This window comes from Arachis hypogaea, chromosome 9 (assembly GCF_003086295.3).
Source record: "Arachis hypogaea cultivar Tifrunner chromosome 9, arahy.Tifrunner.gnm2.J5K5, whole genome shotgun sequence".
In the NCBI taxonomy this organism is placed as follows: Eukaryota; Viridiplantae; Streptophyta; class Magnoliopsida; order Fabales; family Fabaceae; genus Arachis; species Arachis hypogaea.
In genome coordinates this window covers 1,159,797-1,178,703 of record NC_092044.1, presented here as the reverse complement: position 1 = coordinate 1,178,703, position 18,907 = coordinate 1,159,797, and the positions used below count along the sequence as shown (strand labels likewise).

The 18,907-nt window shown below is 31.5% G+C and overlaps 1 protein-coding gene across 4 annotated transcripts; it reads left to right on the top strand.

Annotated features, from left to right (window-relative positions):
• The first annotated feature begins 2,821 nt into the window (after positions 1-2,821).
• On the top strand, positions 2,822-14,461 carry LOC112709781 (protein REDUCED CHLOROPLAST COVERAGE 3). 4 transcript variants are annotated; one of them, XM_025761744.3, is made up of 24 exons: positions 2,822-3,022; positions 3,395-3,468; positions 3,591-3,655; positions 3,805-3,897; positions 4,102-4,174; positions 6,706-7,041; positions 7,215-7,279; positions 7,405-7,536; positions 7,748-7,789; positions 7,877-8,389; positions 8,693-8,847; positions 8,947-9,427; positions 9,634-9,696; positions 9,786-9,887; positions 9,997-10,314; positions 10,491-10,583; positions 10,690-10,791; positions 10,885-10,989; positions 11,252-11,385; positions 11,523-11,706; positions 11,868-11,999; positions 12,131-12,243; positions 12,336-12,417; positions 12,663-14,461. In XM_025761744.3, the coding sequence occupies exons 2-24, from the start codon at positions 3,399-3,401 to the stop codon at positions 14,238-14,240; spliced, it is 5,031 nt and encodes a 1,676-aa protein (XP_025617529.1). In that variant the 5' UTR covers positions 2,822-3,022; positions 3,395-3,398; the 3' UTR covers positions 14,241-14,461. The 4 variants fall into 4 exon arrangements, with proteins under 4 accessions (XP_025617529.1, XP_025617531.1, XP_025617528.1 ...); XM_025761746.3 differs by having other exon boundaries at positions 2,839-3,022; positions 3,594-3,655; XM_025761743.3 differs by having other exon boundaries at positions 2,839-3,022; positions 3,381-3,468.
• The last annotated feature ends 4,446 nt before the right edge of the window (positions 14,462-18,907 follow it).

The window sequence follows — 18,907 nt, the reverse complement described above, 5'->3', positions numbered from 1 at the left end:
GCACATGTTAATTAAATGCAATAAAATTACAGTAATTTATAACCACTCCTCCCATCCATGTAAAAAAAAGTAACATAAGTGAAGTATTAATGACCTGTCTTTAACACATTTTTTTCCAAAAATAAAAACAAAAATGGAAATAAAAGAGAAGGGAAAAGTGGCACAAGCATTTCCCATGAGGAAGGAAGTGTTGTTCCACTTTAATTGGATATATATGTGATATGATATGTCATATATATATGTTTTAGACTTTAGCTTTTGTTACTGTCATCTTTCCAAAGATTCACTGACCAATAGTAAGATAACGAAAGGTTGAAATTAAATTCTATTAAGAGAAGTAAATATATATAAATTTTTCATGTGATGATGCATATAAAGTACCCTTGCAATTATATGTTTTGGACATATATAGAGTTCACTTGATTAGGCCATAACCAATACTCTTTGGGTATGGTTGTTTAATGTACATATTTTATTAACTTGAATGAAAATGGATCGTTCATTATTATTTAGTATTAATTATTATAACTTTAAAAAGATTCACTTTTGAGATTTTGTCGTATTTAATTTTAGTTTTTATTGAATTGAAATGCACTGTTTTTCTTATTGTAAATAATATAATATAACTTGATGAACATTAGAATAAGCAATTGAGGCTATATTTAATCATTAGCTTTACGGAAAAAAAAAAGGGTTATATCATTTGAAAAGATTTAGTAGCATTTTTGTTTCAACCAAAAAAACAGAGGAAATGATCTAGTAGTTAACTCACTAGTCTGATTAAGTAAGTGTCGGAGATTTAAATTTCGTCTTGTATATGCAGCAACTCATTGACCAGCGACAAATTCTTAAATAAAGTTCAGTACTGCGACGAATTAGTCTTTGACCTATCGGATTGGGAGATGGTGGAAAACAAAAAAAATGTAAATATTATTTGTAAAATGCAATATGTTCGATACCTGAGGGATGTCGGGTGCGCGACGGGTCGGGTGGTGGAGAGAGAGTGAGCGGATGAGGCCCTGGACGGACTTGGAATGGGGGTTGATATGTGAGCTAGGCGATGGCGATGCCAGAGACGGTGTGGACGGGGGGTGGCCACCTGTAAGGACACTCCGACGCTCAAGTCAATATCCGTACGAGGTAATAGCCGAATTAGGTAAGATGTCGCATACCTTGGGGGGAGAGCTGGTCTCTTCTCTTACATACTGTGCTGGGTGGGCCCATAAGTGACCTAGCCTATTGGCCAAGAAACTTCTATGAACTGTCCTAGTTCACGTGGGAGAGGAGTAGGTCGTTCCAGTTTCTGGATCGGGGCTTCGGGTGCTGTCTCGAGGATACCGACCCGACCGATCACTGAGCGTGGTGACTTGAGCCATCTAGTGGCAAGTCGCACGTATTTTAAGTCGGGTGCGGGGACCGACCAGTCGGATTTTTCTATCGTGGAGGATGGTTCGGGGCTTAAGTCGGAGAGGCTGTGTTTCCAACTCGTCGGATAATTGGACTGGACTGTGTGAGTTCGTAACACAATATAATGAATATATTACACATAAGACTAATAAAGAGTTAAAGACAAAATATATGGAAATTTATTATTATTTATTAATTTGGACGGTACTCATTAGAAATCATGCATGAATTTGAAAGCTAATCACTTTTGAAACTAGTGCTAACCATACTCTAAGTAGTTTCATTCATTCATGCATGAATTTGAACCTGAAAGGGTCCACATAAAACATGTATGACCCAAGTGATTGACTAAACAGTAAATAACAAGGACATCTTCCACTGAGAATGTTACAAATTTCTTCCATCAGTGAAGAGTTTGCACTAGTTAAGATGGAGGACTTGGCCTTTCATGAGATTCTAGCCTTGTGATTATGACAAAACCAAACAAGGCCTTAATTGAACATCAACGGTCCACAATAACCAAAACATACTTCTATTCTATGTTCTTGTAACACATTAATGTATTTTGGAAACACTCACCAACCAATAAGATTTATATTTTTAGTATTTTGAAATTAATAAATATAATGTGTGGTTGTAAATATTTTTTGTCATGAAATCACTATTCTCAAAAATTTAAATTAATAGGAGAAAATACGTAAATAATTTGACAACAATTTATTACGTGTACACTAAAATCAGCTATCAGTATAAAATATATGTTAAAATATAAATACATATTAAAAATAAATTAAATTATATATGTATTTATACACAAATACATTGATGACTAATTTTAGTGGCTGCTTTTAATATACAAATAATATTTTTGTAAATAATTATATTTTTAATATATCTCTTCACACATTAACTACTTCTTTTAAGTTTGCGTGAGTTTTGTATAGACTTTTTTTATTTGTTTTATACTGAAATGGTTTTTTTTCTTTTATAGTCAACAAGGTCAAATTATAAATATTCGGTGATAAAAATTTTGATATTTTCTCACGAAATTATCTTTTAAAAAATTTAAATTGATAAGAAGAGATACATAAATTATTATGTCTTTAGTTAAAATATAGTTATTTAAAAATAAAATAAAACAATTTTTTTTTAAAAAGAGATAAATCTTTAATTATTTTTATTTGTATTAACAAATACTTTAGTAAAATTCCTTTTCCTCATTAAACCCCACCCTTTTTTTGTCAACACAATGTGATTGGGGTTAAAGAAAAAAAGAGAACACTAAGAAGGCCCAAACATGTGATAAAACAAAAATGCATCTGCCACCACTAGTTTCTGCCACGTGGCACTTGATCAACGGTTAACTTGCCTCTACCACTGTCCTGTTTTGTCTCTAGCCTTATACTCAATTGGTGCATGAGGCTCTCTCTCACTCTCTCTCTCTACCCTTATAAGCTTCTCTTCACAATCACATGGTTCCCACAACACTATATACTCATAACATTAATAGAGAGAGAAAGAGAAAGAGAGTGTGTGTGTGTGTTGTGTGAAACTCTATCCCCCAAGTTTATTAGCAACAAGGAGAGGCTAGGATTGCTCACAAATCTTGAAAAAGGTTGAAAATTTGAGGACCCTTATCCTATCTTCTTTCAAAAACACAACTTTACAATTTTATATCATCATATATCATATCATCATATTCTTCTTCCCCCATAGCAACATAAAAAACACTACTTTGTTATTATGACCATAATAACAAACTTATTATATAAACTCTTTCTTCTCATTCTTCTTCATTCTCCTCATCCTCCTAAAACATCATCATTCACTTGGTGATTGTATTTATAAAATTTTGCTTCTGTCTTTGTGGTGTTGCCTCTATATCTATATCATCACAATCAATAACCAAATTTGGGTATTGGTTAATGATTTTTATTGTGGCGGTTTTGTGAACTTTTTTGTTACCCTTTTAGTTTTGTGACAACAGCAAAATGGCCCCAAGGTCAGGAAAAGGGAAATCAAATAAAGCTAAGACTGAGAAGAAGAAAAAAGAAGAGAAAGGTATGTTGCACTAAATAGTAATAATAATAATAATAATAAAATTTTCATGTGTCATATTCTTTTGCACTAATTAATTAAAACTATATATATAAATTTTCTAAAAAACTTTTAATTATTTGCAGCAGGAGCACCTTCTCTTGTTGACATAACTGTGGTTACTCCCTATGATTCACATATTGTATTGAAGGTATAGTGCTTAATTATTTTATTATTCATTCTTTGTATTTTAATAGCCACCAACAACAAGAATTAATTAATTAATTAAATGTGATTATATATTAAAAATGTTTAATATAACTAATAATTGTTTATTGTGATGATGAAATTTTCCAAAAGGGTATCTCTACTGATAAGATACTTGATGTAAGGAGGCTATTGGCTGTGAAGGTGGAGACATGCCATTTTACAAACTATTCTCTATCTCATGAGGTTGGCATTTTCTTGAATTCAACAAATATTTGTATTATTTAAATGAATAATATATAATTTTTTTTTCTTCTTCCTTATTTTGTGGCAAATTATATCATCTTTCTTTTTGCATTTCCTAAATTTCCTCAAGTTAATTAGAGTTTCATAAACATTAATGAACTAATTAATAATTCAATGCTCTTGATTAATGTTCCCCCTTTTTAGGTTAAGGGTCAGAGATTAAATGACAGAATTGAAGTTGTTACCCTAAAGCCATGTCTTCTAAGAATGGTTGAAGGTAGGTGTAATTTGCATACTTGCCATTCAGCATCAACCACCAATTTTGTGTCTCATTTGAATTTGCATTTGCATTTAGTTGAATCTAAAACAATTAGGTATGTTCTGACAACTGCAATGTACTTTGTTTTTGTATTAGCCTAAATCACAATATTTTAAGAATTTTAAAATAATTTCATTATTTTTAACAAAATTTTAAACCATGTCTTAACCCAATTATAATATTTTAAAAAATCATATGTAATACATATTTTTTTTTTAAATTTAGTTATAATATTTTTGTTCAATTTCATTCTTCACATTTTTCTAAACTGAATTATTTAACTATGCTACTTCAAGCTTCTAGGCCGTAGAATGCACGTGATTAAAATACTAAATACCCATATTACTCTCTTATTTTAGATACTTATATATTAATATAATGCTAATTAAATTGCTTACCTCATGAGGTGGATGAATATTTTATATGGATTTTATTATCATGTGCTCTAAAGGTATATGTTAAACATATGATAAAAAAATAATTTAATATTATTTATTATTTTTATATATTAAAAATGTAAAAAAATTATTTTTATAATAAATAATATTAATTTTTTTAATATATTTAATTTATACCCTTAAAACACACGATAACAAAATTCATTTTATATATAAGATTTTGTTATTCTGTGTCTTAAAGGCATAAGTTATGCATAGTTGCATACCATAAAAAAAAGATTTAATATTATTTATTATTTTTATGCATAAAAAATATAAACAAAATTATTTTTACAATAAAATATATTAAAATATTTTTTATGATATATTTAACTTATGCCTTAAGACACACTATAGCAAAATCTTTATATATAAAGGTTGTGTTTTGGGTCATGAGTTGTTAATTTGTTGTGGGGTTTGTACCATTTAGGTTGTAGTCAATGCCGCTATTTTGGCATCAAGATTTGGTATTTTAGTAGTTCGAAGTAGAAATGCACCTAGTGTAATTAATTAAAAGTCGAAATTGGGTTTCATACACGTTAAGATAATTTAATACTATAAATTTAATAAAAAAAATATTTATATACCATTAAATTTATCTACTTTCTCTTATTTTCAATTCAAAGCTTTGGTTTAATTTCCCTTGAAACTCACGAAGATATTCTTACTTAGTGATTCTTCTTTTATTGTCAAAACCATCCCTTAATCATGGTTTGATTAAGATTAATGAGAATGGTGGTTGTTGTGAATCACGTGAGTGGGCACAAGTAATTATACAATGTAGTATGTAGTATAGTACCTTGTCATTTTATGTGTAGTGCCCATCCATGAATGATGAATGGCATTGCATATTTATTCTTTTTTCACTTGAGATTGCTACTTCACAAGAAGGCATGTGAGGAAGCAGACATTGAAGTTATGGTTACTTAATTGGTGCTACTTTAATACCATTCCCTATTTGGTTTAGACACAATTTGGTTCTTCCATTCATGTCAATTTATTGACACAAAATCTTCTATTCAAATGGAAAGTTCCGGACCCCTACATACAATTGCTTTAATCATTTTTATCATTATTTTATTTTTGTTTTGTTTTTTAACTAACAACAACTTATAAGTCTTTACAATTATGAACCAACAAAATTGCAAGGAAAAATAAAAAATATTTAAAATAGTAGTCATCATAGTAAATAGTAAATAGTAATCTTCTATGACTTGGTACTTATTTTATGTTTTTATATTAAGTAGCAATATATTATTTTTACGGTGGAAATTCAGGTGCAGATCAACTTCACGTAAAGTTGATATCATTTAACGATTCTCAAATATCAACTTCACGTGAAATCAACCTCACCTAAATTTTCACCTACTTTTAGATGTTATATTTTGGTTTTTGATACATCAAACTGTACTTACTTGGTTTTGTATGCAACTACCTAATAGTTTTGGTACATTTGCATTCAACACTATTTTGATTTAGTTCTTAGAATTTTATTTAATTTTTTATGGAAAATAAGATATTTTGTCAAATGTCACTTTCCATTGTGGTTGTTATCTTGGTATTGTGGGATACACACATTGGATTCGCCAATAAATTGTTGTCATTTATTTATGATGCATCATGTTGGAAGTACAAACACTTTCCCTAGTTTTTTGGTCTCTCTCTTGCCATCACCGTCTCATATTTATATCAATGCCAATCCTCTAATTTGACTTTTTATCCATTATTCATATTTATAAGCAAAATTTAAAATTACTATTTAAAAATACTAAAAAATACTTTTATAGAAAAAAAATATATTTTTTGTTTTCATATAATCAACACATGAAAAAGAACTATTTTTTTTAATTTCTTAAAATAAACAATAATATAATATTACTAACCTATCATAATCAAATTTTAAGGCATAATAATTTTTTTTAAATCAAATTATGGAAAACATAATACTGAATTAATATATTTTCAATATTTTAAAACACAAATTATTTTTTTAATATTTATTTTACTTTTTGTTATTTTGGTGAAAATTTATTTTATTTTTGTTAATTACAGAGAATTACACAGAGGAAGCTTATGCTGTTGCACACGTGCGGAGGCTGTTGGACATAGTGGCCTGCACAACAAGGTTCGGGAAGCCCAAAAGAGGCCCATTAAGCCCAGATTCTAAGCCCAAGAAGAACGCTAAGGCCCAAAATCAGATTAAGGGAGGTTCGAGTCCACCGTCTACACCTAATGGCGAAATCCGTGCCGGATCTCCGCCGGCGCCGGCGGAGCGGGTTATCCCGGCGATATCAGATAGCGTTGGCATGGTGGCGATTCACCCGACGCCGAAGCTTTCAGATTTTTACGAGTTCTTCTCTTTCTCTCACCTCACTCCACCTATTCTACGTTAGTCTCTCACTCTCTCTCTCTCTCTCTCTCTCATTTTTTTTGGTCTTCATGCATTTTTGTTTATTCAGTTCATGTTCTAGTTCATTTCACGTGCTTAAATGATAATGTGGGATAAAGATTATGGATAATGTTTTGAATTTTGTGCTAATGGGTAATTGAGTCAATTGCAGATTTGAAGAGATGTGAGCTGAAAAGTGAAGAAGATAGAAGTAAAGGAGACTACTTTCAGCTTCAGGTTCTAATTTTTTTCTTCATATATATGTGTGTTAGTTTTTTCAGATACAATTAGCATAGAAATTAAACTGTCATTTCTTACAATAATAGTAATTTTGAAGCTGAAAATGGTGCTGGGGCATGCAGGTTAAAATCTGCAATGGGAAGGTAATAGAAGTGGTGGCTTCAGAGAAAGGGTTTTATACTGTTGGAAAACAATCTCTGCAAAGTCACACTTTGGTTGATCTTCTGCAACAGCTAAGCCGAGGTTTCGCTAATGTATGTATTTTTCATGCTGCACTATTTTTTTGTGTTGGTTGTTTTCTGGTTACTAATCATGAACTTGTTGCTGTAATGGAACATATTCATGTTTTAAGTTTTAACATTTTTTATATTCTGTGTTGGTTGTTCTGTAAATTTTAAACAAGCACAATTTTGAAATTCAAGTTGTCTATTGAAATCTTTTTAAATAATTTTCTGATTGGTGCAGGCATATGAATCTTTAATGAAAGCTTTCTCGGAACATAATAAGGTAAAATTTATACCAACTGATTTTATTTTTTCTTTTAAACAAAAAAGTGTTTTCCTTTTTCTTTTCCTAACAATTTATCTCGTTCAGTTTGGCAATCTTCCATATGGATTCCGAGCAAATACCTGGCTTGTCCCTCCATCTGTTGCCGAGTCACCTTCAAACTTTCCTGCCCTTCCTGCTGAGGACGAAAGCTGGGGTGGTAATGGTGGTGGCCAAGGTAGAAATGGTGAATATGAGCTTAGACAATGGGCTTCAGATTTTGCAGTATTAGCTTCTCTTCCATGCAAAACTGAAGAGGAGAGAGTGGTCAGAGATAGAAAAGCTTTCCTGCTGCACAGTCGATTTGTTGATACCTCGATATTCAAGGCCATCAAGGCAATACAGCATGTCATGGAATCCAATATGAAGAATGAATCAAATTCTCCAAGTTCAATTCTGCATGAAGAGCATGTAGGAGACTTGTCAGTTGTCGTCAAATGTGATATTCGCAATGGAAATAGAAAGTATGATTCTATATCTAATGAATCCAGTCTGCATAAGGAGGATGCTCAGAAGAATTTGCTCAAAGGTTTGACTGCAGATGAAAGTGTAATTGTTCATGTAAGTTGTAATCCTGTCTAAGAAATTTGCAAAAGAATCAGAATGAACTTTGCTTACTTTCAGTTTTGCACTAAACTTGTTCATAATTGCATATAGTTTTGTTGTCCACATTTCTAAATAAGACACTCAATCTTGGAGTCTACATTTTTACCATGCATAAATCATGATTGATGGAGGAAATTCATCTTTTCTGACACATACCTGAATTCCTTCTAATATTTCAACTCCAAATTTTAGATAGATTGATCTCTTTGTACTTTTGCTTTTCCACCTTGTTGGTAAGTCCTTAACTTTTTTATACAGGATACATCTTCATTAACTTCTGTAGTTGTGCATCATTGTGGATATACTGCAACAGTAAGGGTCGTAGGTAACTTAAATATTAGCAAGCCTAATGCTCACGATATTGAAATAGACGATCAACCAGATGGAGGGGCAAATGCTCTTAACATCAACAGGTTTGAACAATAACCAATTCTGCTAATGTTAATCTATGGATGATCTGATAATGTCTGAACTTTGAATCTTTGTACTAAACAATTTGATGATCTTTGCAGTTTGAGGCTACTGCTTCACAAACATGTAGACGAACCCTCAGAAGGAACTTTATCATCTCCACCAAATTCGGATGACTTAGATAGCTCTAAGCAACTTGTCTGGAAGGTAATACAAGATTGCTTGGAAAAGATAACACAGGAGACGGGTGTTTCAAGGAGGTTTTTTAGATGGGAACTTGGTTCCTGTTGGATGCAACATCTGCAGAAACAAGAAAATTCGGCGGATAGTAGTTCCAAAAACAAAGACGACATCAAGGATGTTGAGCAAGCTGTTAAAGGTCTTGGACAGCAATTTAAATTTTTAAAGAGGAGGGAGAAGAAAGAAAGTAATCTCGATGGTTCAGATTCTAGTGAGCAAAATGATTCTAATAAAGTTCAGCAATCCAATGAAGAGTCAAGTAGCTCTGCTGAGTTGGAGAAACTACTTTCCAACGATGCATTTTTGCGTCTTAAAGAATCTGGAACTGGTCTCCATTTAAAGGTTTGTGGAAAATTTAGAAGATTGTGATACTTGCAGTTTGGTATATTCTGTTGTTATTACTTGTTTTGTTTTGTTAATCTCTAAAGTACTAAGCATAAATGTCTGTTCCATCTCTGTTTTTTAATTAAAAAAATATATTTTTGTTGGCTTATATTTTCTACATTTGTATATTGATATTCATATCACTCAATTTATTCTTGCAACAGTCAGTGGATGAGCTAATCAGCATGGCACACAAGTATTATGATGAAATTGCTTTGCCAAAGCTGGTAACATTTTTCTGCATGGATTCTGAGTCTTTTAATGTGATATGAAGGTCATTGAGATGCCTTATGAACTAATTGTGTAACATTTTTAGGCTACAGACTTCGGATCACTTGAACTTTCTCCAGTTGATGGTCGTACACTAACTGATTTTATGCATTTAAGAGGACTGCAAATGCGATCTTTGGGTGAAGTAGTGAGAATACTTTCTCTTTCTACTTGCTTTCTGTAGAATCATCTTTGCACTTAAACTAGTTTGTTAATACAGTTTGCATTTGTTGGTTCTAATTTCTTCTCTGAATCAGGTTAAACTTGCTGAGAATCTTCCACACATACAATCCCTTTGTATTCATGAGATGATTACTAGAGCCTTTAAGCATCTACTTAAAGCTGTAATTGCCTCTGTTGACAATGTAGCAGACTTATCTGCCATCATTGCATCGACGCTGAATTTCTTACTCGGAGGATCTCAAACAGAGGATGCTGACCAAAATTTGGGTGATGACCATAATCTCAGATTTAAATGGTTAAATATATTTTTGTCCAAAAGATTTGGATGGACACTAAAGGATGAATTTCAACATTTGAGGAAGTTGTCAATTCTCAGAGGGCTCTGTCAAAAGGTACAAAATGATTGATAGAATACATTTTTTTTTGGATGTATAGTAATTGAGATGCTTCTTTGAATGTCTGAAAAAGTGCTTGTTGGGAAACTAGATCTTTAACTTCTTAAAATGCACTAGAAAGGACTTATTCTATAAATTTTTTCATGAAGCATTCATTGTTATTGTTTTTTCAGGTAGGATTGGAATTGGTATCAAGAGATTATGACATGGAATCCTCCAAGCCTTTCAGCAAATATGATATTATCAGCCTAGTTCCTGTTTGCAAGGTCAGATTCAGTTTATTAATCAGCTTCCATGGCCATTCCAATCTGTAATTCATTAACTACCATCTTCTTAAACCATCTAAAATCAAAATCATGTGTTATTCAACAGCATGTAGGATGCTCCTCAGTTGACGGGCGTAATTTATTGGAATCGTCAAAAATCGCTCTTGATAAAGGAAAGCTTGAGGATGCTGTAAATTATGGAACTAAGGTACTTCTTAATTTGTTCTGTCTCATCATGGAGCATATTTTCATGATTAGTTTCCAACTTAGCATAGTGTTTGATCATTGTATCATATTTCAGGCGCTGGCAAAGATGATGACTGTTTGTGGACCTTATCATCGAACTACGGCTAGTGCATACAGTCTTCTAGCTGTGGTTCTCTACCACACTGGAGATTTTAACCAGGTAAAGAATCTTTAAGATGCATGCTTCAGAAATCGTAAATTTTTCCTCAGACTTCAGTTATAGCCATATTGAAACCTTTTACTTTTTCGGTGCTAAGCTCCTAAGGGAAATGACGAAAGAAGGAAAATGATTAAAAAAATAAATAAAAGTTCTACACTTTCTGGATGTATATATTATGATGAATCAATGATTTTATTCATGGTCTTCAGAAACATAATTTAGATGTCAATCAATAACTTTTGATTACACTTTGTTTATTTAGGCCACCATATATCAGCAGAAGGCCTTGGACATAAATGAGAGGGAGCTTGGGCTTGATCATCCTGACACAATGAAAAGCTATGGGGATCTTTCGGTCTTTTATTATCGTTTGCAGCACATTGAGCTTGCTCTGAAGTAAGTAAACAAGCTTTTGCAGCACATCTTGTACCATAACCCTGTCATAACTTCTTCATTATATCAATTTTGAGTCAATCTGGCGCAAACACCTCCATTCGCCTTTCTCATTGATCCAAATTTGTATTCTTTTACAGGTATGTCAACCGTGCTCTATTCCTTCTTCATTTTACGTGTGGGCTTTCCCATCCTAACACAGCTGCAACATATATAAATGTCGCGATGATGGAAGAGGGAATGGGAAATGTCCATGTGGCACTCAGATACTTGCATGAAGCTCTTAAATGCAACAAAAGATTGTTAGGAGCTGATCATATACAGGTCTCTCTCTCTCTCTCTCACACATGTCCTTTCTATCTAGCACTTAGTTTTGTAGAAACTTTCCACAAAAAGTTATTCAGTGTTGTAAGAATTGAGTTTAAGCCACCATCATAAACATATAATTCAGGAGCTGATCATGTATGTGGTCATTCATGTTTTAGACTGCTGCTAGCTATCACGCCATTGCGATAGCTCTTTCATTGATGGAAGCATATTCACTGAGTGTGCAACATGAACAAACTACACTCAAGATACTTCAAGCAAAGCTTGGACCTGAAGATCTTCGTACACAGGTCAATACTTTTTCTTTCTGGTTTTACCATTGTATGTTAAAGAAGCTTCAATTTAATATCTTTCTTGGGTTGGGTTGACTTGATGCTTTTTCTGCCATTTTTTTTATTGAGATTTTTGGTTTGCAATGTAGGATGCGGCGGCATGGCTTGAATATTTTGAATCGAAAGCCATAGAGCAGCAAGAAGCGGCTAAAAATGGAACTCCAAAGCCAGATGCATCTATTGCAAGTAAAGGCCACCTTAGGTACTGACATGGTATCCCCATATTGCTGTGTTTCGAATTGCTTACATTTCACGGCACAGAGATGTTTTGACCTTTATGTGTTTTCCATGCAGTGTGTCAGATCTCATGGATTTCATAAGTCCTGATCAAGACTCAAAAGGAAATGATACTCAGAGGAAACAACGTCGTGCAAAGGTTCGCAGATTCAATACTTGCTTCTTATTTTTGATACAATCAAAACATGTGACATCTTTTTTTCCTGCCCATACTCCGAACAAATTTTTATATTTATTGAAGTCCATTTTGAATGGCATTCAATCTGTTGTATTATTTCATGTTATTTCTTAAAAGTTTGGTTAGTTTAAAATCAGATGCATCTTTTTAAACTTTACATGAATCTTATAATGTATTTGGTATGCATTGCCTATGTGATTTCTCAGATAGTCCCACTGAATGATTCGCATCAAGAACATGATGATGGACTAGCAGAGGATGAGGGAATTATTTTTGAAGACTCAAAAGATGCTACGATTATTACAAAGACGGTGGAAGAAAAAAACAGCAGAGTTATTGATTCCAAGGAACTAAAAGAAAATAGTGGTCTAACTAGGCATGAGCCAGTGACAAGTGAAGTAGTCTACGAGACATCGTCCGATGAAGGTTGGCAAGAAGCTAATTCAAAAGGGCGGTCTGCAAACCCAGCCAACCGCAAATTTGGACACAGAAAACGTCCTCTTTTGACAAAGGTCAGTATTGATAATTACAATTTTAGAGAAGGCGGTTACAGGAATGACACTCCTTCACCACCAAAGAAGGGATCTCCAAAAGTCACTTTAGCTACTCTGTCTCCATCTAGACAATCGAAAGTTCGCAGCCAGAATTCCAACGAGGATTTTGTAAGTCATCCTACAAAAGCTTCCATGTCCAAAATTTTGTCTCCTCCGCCAGCTCTAAGTTCCTTGGCTTCCAAGTCTATATCATACAAAGAAGTTGCGCTGGCACCACCAGGTACGGTTTTAAAGCCACTGTTGGAGAAAGTTGAGAGGGAAAATAATGAGGCCGAAAATGAGTCATCCACCAATTCAACTGTGATATCAACAAATGAAGAAACTTGCCAAAGTTCCATAGTTGATACAGCTTCAAAGCATGATGAAACTCAAGGAACTCATGAAACCGAAATTCAACAAGAAAATTGTTCCTCGGAATCTGAGGTTTCCCCTGTTCCAGATCAGGTAAAACCTACAGAAACTAATGGTAGTAAGCTTTCGGCTGCGGCAAAACCATTCAATCCAGGAATGCTGTCTATGTCAAACCACCATTTAAGCATATATGATGCTAATGTTAGCCAAGGCATGCTTGTTGAGCCTGTTCTTCCTCCTGCTGCTGCTAGAGTTCCTTGTGGTCCAAGATCACCTCTATATTATCGAACCAACTATGCGTTTCGCATGAAGCATGGTTTCTCTAAAAGCCATACTCCTATCAGGGAAAGAACATATGGTGCTCCAAGAATCATGAATCCACATGCACCTGAGTTTGTTCCCAGAAATGCTTCTCAATTAGACACTGGCAATGCCAATGTTTCATCCGAAGAAAACAAGGCCGATGAGAAATTCGTCAAAGGCAAAGATAGTTCTCTGAAAAGCAGCATTTCTGAGTCCGAGAAGTCGGAGATAGCAAGGCAGATATTGCTCAGTTTTCTTGTGAAATCTGTTCAGCAGAACATTGATTCTGTGGACGAGTCGAAAGCTAGCGAAGGAAAGCATGAGAAGTCAGAAAACTCTTCTTCTGATGCAATAGCTAAAGACAGTGCTATCATAAAAATCACGTATGGGGATGAAGAAAATAACAAGGTTCCGAATTCCAGTGATAGTGAAGAGCCTGAGGATGTAAGTAGAAAAGTGAATGGAGATGGTGAAGGATTCATAGTTGTAACAAAGAGGAGGAAAAGCAAGCAAAAGATCACAAATGGGGTCACAGAATTGCACAACCAACAATCCATATGTGCTTCAGTTCGTTGAATAGAGAATCATATGAAAACCATCACCAATGCTCCAATGTTTTTTTGTTTTGTTCATCTGAGACTGAGAGTATGTTCTGACCAAAGATCTTGACATCATATTTTTGACAGTGTATAGCAGCAACATGGCAGGAATTTTGGTCATCCAATCTTGGTTTGTTCATATCAGAAGTACATTGGCTTTGTTTATTCTTCATCATATAATAAGGTCTATTCTCCTTAGAGATTTTGATTTGTTAATAAAACAAAAAGCTAATTGGCAAGTTCATTTCAGTATTATTGTTACTGTTTTAGTGAACTTGGTAGGTTCATAAACATTCAATTAATAGGGTCTGAGTCTAACTAACTTAGATTGATCGAGTCATGTCATTAGCTCACTCTATTCAACCAAATGCCGGGATTCAAATTTCGCTTTGTGCATACATCAACATTTTGGTAATGAATCTCAAATTTCTGACAGGTTAGTCTTGGCCTACTATGCTAGAGTTTAAGTTTCGCCTTGTGCATATATTAACCTTTTGACCAACGACAAATCCTTAAATAAAACTTAGATTTACAACAGATTAGTTATTGGTCTATTATGCTGAGAGATACCGTAAGAAATTATAAGAAAAATTCCAAGTCTATATTGGGCTATGGTATGGGCCTGGTCAGTTTTTTCCTTTTTTGTCAGGGTATGGGCCTTATAGAAAAAAAAGTAACATGTGGCTTGTTGGGCTTTACTTGCAACATGAGCCGCCCAAATTTATGACATAGTAAAAAAAAATTGTAAATTTCTGAATTGATTATTTTTTCACCAACGATTAGATTATTATACTATATAGCATTTAGGGTTTATATTGAGGTTATAATTCTTTTCATTAATGTTGGTAAAGAGCATGTCACACTTCACTTCAATTAGGGAAGCTAAGATATTCTAACAACTTGCCAAATAAAAAAAGTTAAGTTACATCACATCCAAGTGGGTTATAAGTTATAACCACTGCATAATAGTGTGTTAATAGCTTGAATGTGAAAACATATAGAGCAATAATAATCATCCTGATTATCATGGTGCATCATATCAGTTTGTGACTTTTAGATTGTGGGGTTTCTCTTGAATATTGTTTGTCAAAACATATATTAATTAAAAAAAATGGGGGGCCAAAGTTTTTTGGAGTGATGAACTACTAACTTAATATTTTATGTGCACTTTTCTATGATGGATGTAGTAAGGGAATGCACCTATTTTCATTGTTTTCAATAATATAACAAATTAAATCCACCAAATTTGCACAATATTATTGTTATTTGATGTGTATAAGTACAACACAAAAAACAGGATTTGATTGGAACATGATTTCATTATCATCATTTATTTAATTAGTAATGTGTATATACTTCCAATTACTATTGACAAGAAAACATAGTTTGTAATATAAAATCAAATTCAAGCTTCTAATTATGACAAATAAATTAAAGATTTAATTACTCTGTTGGTCCTTATAGTTTTGCAAAATTTTTAATTAGGTCTCTATACTTTTTTTCCTTTTAATTGGGTCTCTGCACCAATTTTTTTTTAATTAGGCCCCTCTTGATAGTAATTGGCTTAATTGTATAGGGATCCAACTAAAAAAAAATTGGTACAGGAACTCAAATAAAAAGAAATAAAAGTGTAAGGACTCAATTGAAAAAAAAATATTGGTGCAGGGACCCAATTAAAAAGAAAAAAAGTATAGGGACCTAATTGAAAATTTTACAAAACTATAGGAACCAACAAAATAATTAAACCTAAATTAAACAAATTATTAATAAAATTAGAAGAGCAAGTTGCATGTGATATAAGGTATAAATAATAAAAAACAGAATATGCATATTAATCTATATAAGAAACTGTTATAAGGTATAATTGACAACACTATTTTTGTATGCATGCATCTATATGAAAACTGTTTTATTGATTTGATGACTAGTAGGACCCTAAATTATGAAATGTTACCCAAAAAATCATGGTAACGAATACGGTTCATGAATTGTTTTCTCTGATAGAGTTTGATACTATATCACAATCTAATTATCATTAAGTGAAGATATAGATATAAAGAGTTTGTTTCTCTAATGTTCTAATAATTATTTGGTTGTTCAACATGTCCAAATCATGGTAGCAGCATAACAAAGATCATAACTTATGCATCACCTTTTTCTATTAGCTCAAATGGATAAAAGCAGGTGACCTGAATTTGTGTGAAATTAATCACAAGTTTGATGAAAGAAAATATGTCCCTTTCATAAACAACTATATAATATATGATCAGCTATATTTCTATTTTTGTTTAGTAGAATTTAAGGTATGTTTATAAGGTTAGATTATTAGAACTATTTATAGAACTAATCCTTGTTTAATTTGTAATGAAACAAAAGTGTTATATATGCAATAATAATTAATTTCTCTGTAAAGTTTTTATTATTAAAATTTAAATGCATGCTTTTTCTTAGAATCAGTTATTTATTACTACTTCAACCAACCCTTTGTACTATTATTATTTCAATAATGTTAGGAACTAAGATGGTTTCAGCCAAAAACCAGCCAAATGTCTTTGGGTGAATTCAAAATATGGATTATATTTATGTTAGGCATTAGAATGTTTCTTTTCTTTGTAAATTGGATGATTTTAAATCTGTTTTTTTTTATTTATCATGTTTTAAACATTTGGAGAGAGAAGAAAAGTGAAAAAATAGAAACTAATTGAATCAGTTTTTGTGATACTGAATGTATCTCCTCTTAATTTAAATGTGGTGAAACATTTAATAACCAATATTTTAAATTATAAATAAATAAAACTAATTACTATATTTATAATGAATTAAGTTATTCCATTCTTGACTGATTTGGAGTTGATTCGATATACTTTTTCTTATTATTTTTCAAAAGAATTTTCCAGATTCCATATGTCCACCTTCAATGTATGTTATTATATGTTTTTTTTTTTGCCTTTTCTATCACAACATAATTATTTTAACTTTTGAATTTCTATTATGATTTTGTATGTAATAATTTTCTTGACCGAACTTATTAAGCCATTACTAGTATCATTAATATATTTAAGTTTTAATAAAGTCTATCAAAATATAATTGAATGGTCTGCATACATAGCAACTCAGCATTATATATTCTAATAGAGAAATATTAGGAGCCAATATTTTTTATTAATATTAGTCAATACTTTTAGCTAATATTGTGTTTTTATATCATTAGGAATTAGAATTTAATATTTATAGTTTAGAATTTAGTACTTAGATATATAATATTGGTCAAATATTGTTTAAGAAAGATTATTTTTTTGATCTTGTAGTATTACTCAGTTATGTATTTAAATTATGTATGTTTTAATTAATAAAATAAAAATGTGTTAATTGTTAAGAAAATATTAGTGACAAATAATATCTACTATATAAAAAAATATAGACGTAATGAAATTGTTTCAATATTAGTCATGCATTATGAAAATAATATCTATTAGTAATAGAAAAAGTAAAAAAAGTTAGGTTTAATTAATGTCTGAAAATGAAGTGAGGCAATAGAAAAATAAAATAAAAAATACATACCCATTGGGAGTGTAAGAGTTATTATAAGTTATGAAGTATTTAATTCTCATTTTCAAATTTTGTAGTATGCATGCGCGTTCTCACGTGCAACATGCCCTCCCTCCAAATTTTCAATATCAAAGGTTAATAAATAATAATAACTTCTTGTCTTGTAATATATATATATATATATATATATATATATATATATATATATATATATATATATATATATATATATAGTACATAAAATTTATACTAATTTGGTCTCACAACATTAAGTGAAAGAGCGTATTCATTATTTAATGCGTACTTTTGCCTATGGCATACGCAATTGAATTGTTTCTCACCATTATTATTATACATACCAATATTACGGATAAGCTTATTTATATTACAATTTAATTTGTTTAAATACTACTAATAATAAGTAACCAAAAGTGGTTTGTAAATATATAATAATGTATGAGTATATAGTATTTAGGGACACCTTTTACTTTGTGTTATTGTATAATATAAGGCACAAAAAGTTGTTGGTGACATGATTGTGAAACGGACCTTCGTAATGATTGTGTAGTCTAACTAATTAAACGAGAGACCTTATACCTTGTTGCTATAAAAAGTAGTTTGGCTTTATGTATTTCCGTTTTTTATATATGGATGAAATGAAATGATAAGAACTTATTAATCATTTTTCTAAATTTTTGAAATTACTATAAGAGGAATAATAGAATTACTTTATCTGAATATCATGGTGGAAATAAGTAGGATGATCGTAATTCAATTTATCATTTATCATGTGTTAAAATTATATATATTATTTAATTAAATAATTAATATAATTAAATTTTAATTAAATTTAGAAAATTTATTATTATAATAATAATAATTATAATATTGAGAGATAAAGTTTTTAAATTTTATCTAAACTAATTTTTGTCATAAAATTATTTTAAAAATATTTAATAATCTAAATTGATATATATATATATATATATATATATAATTGTCTTCGTTGATGAAGATCAATATATCTTACTTATTAAATTATATATGTATATGATACAGATAGAGATTGAATAAATATTTTTTTAACACACTGTA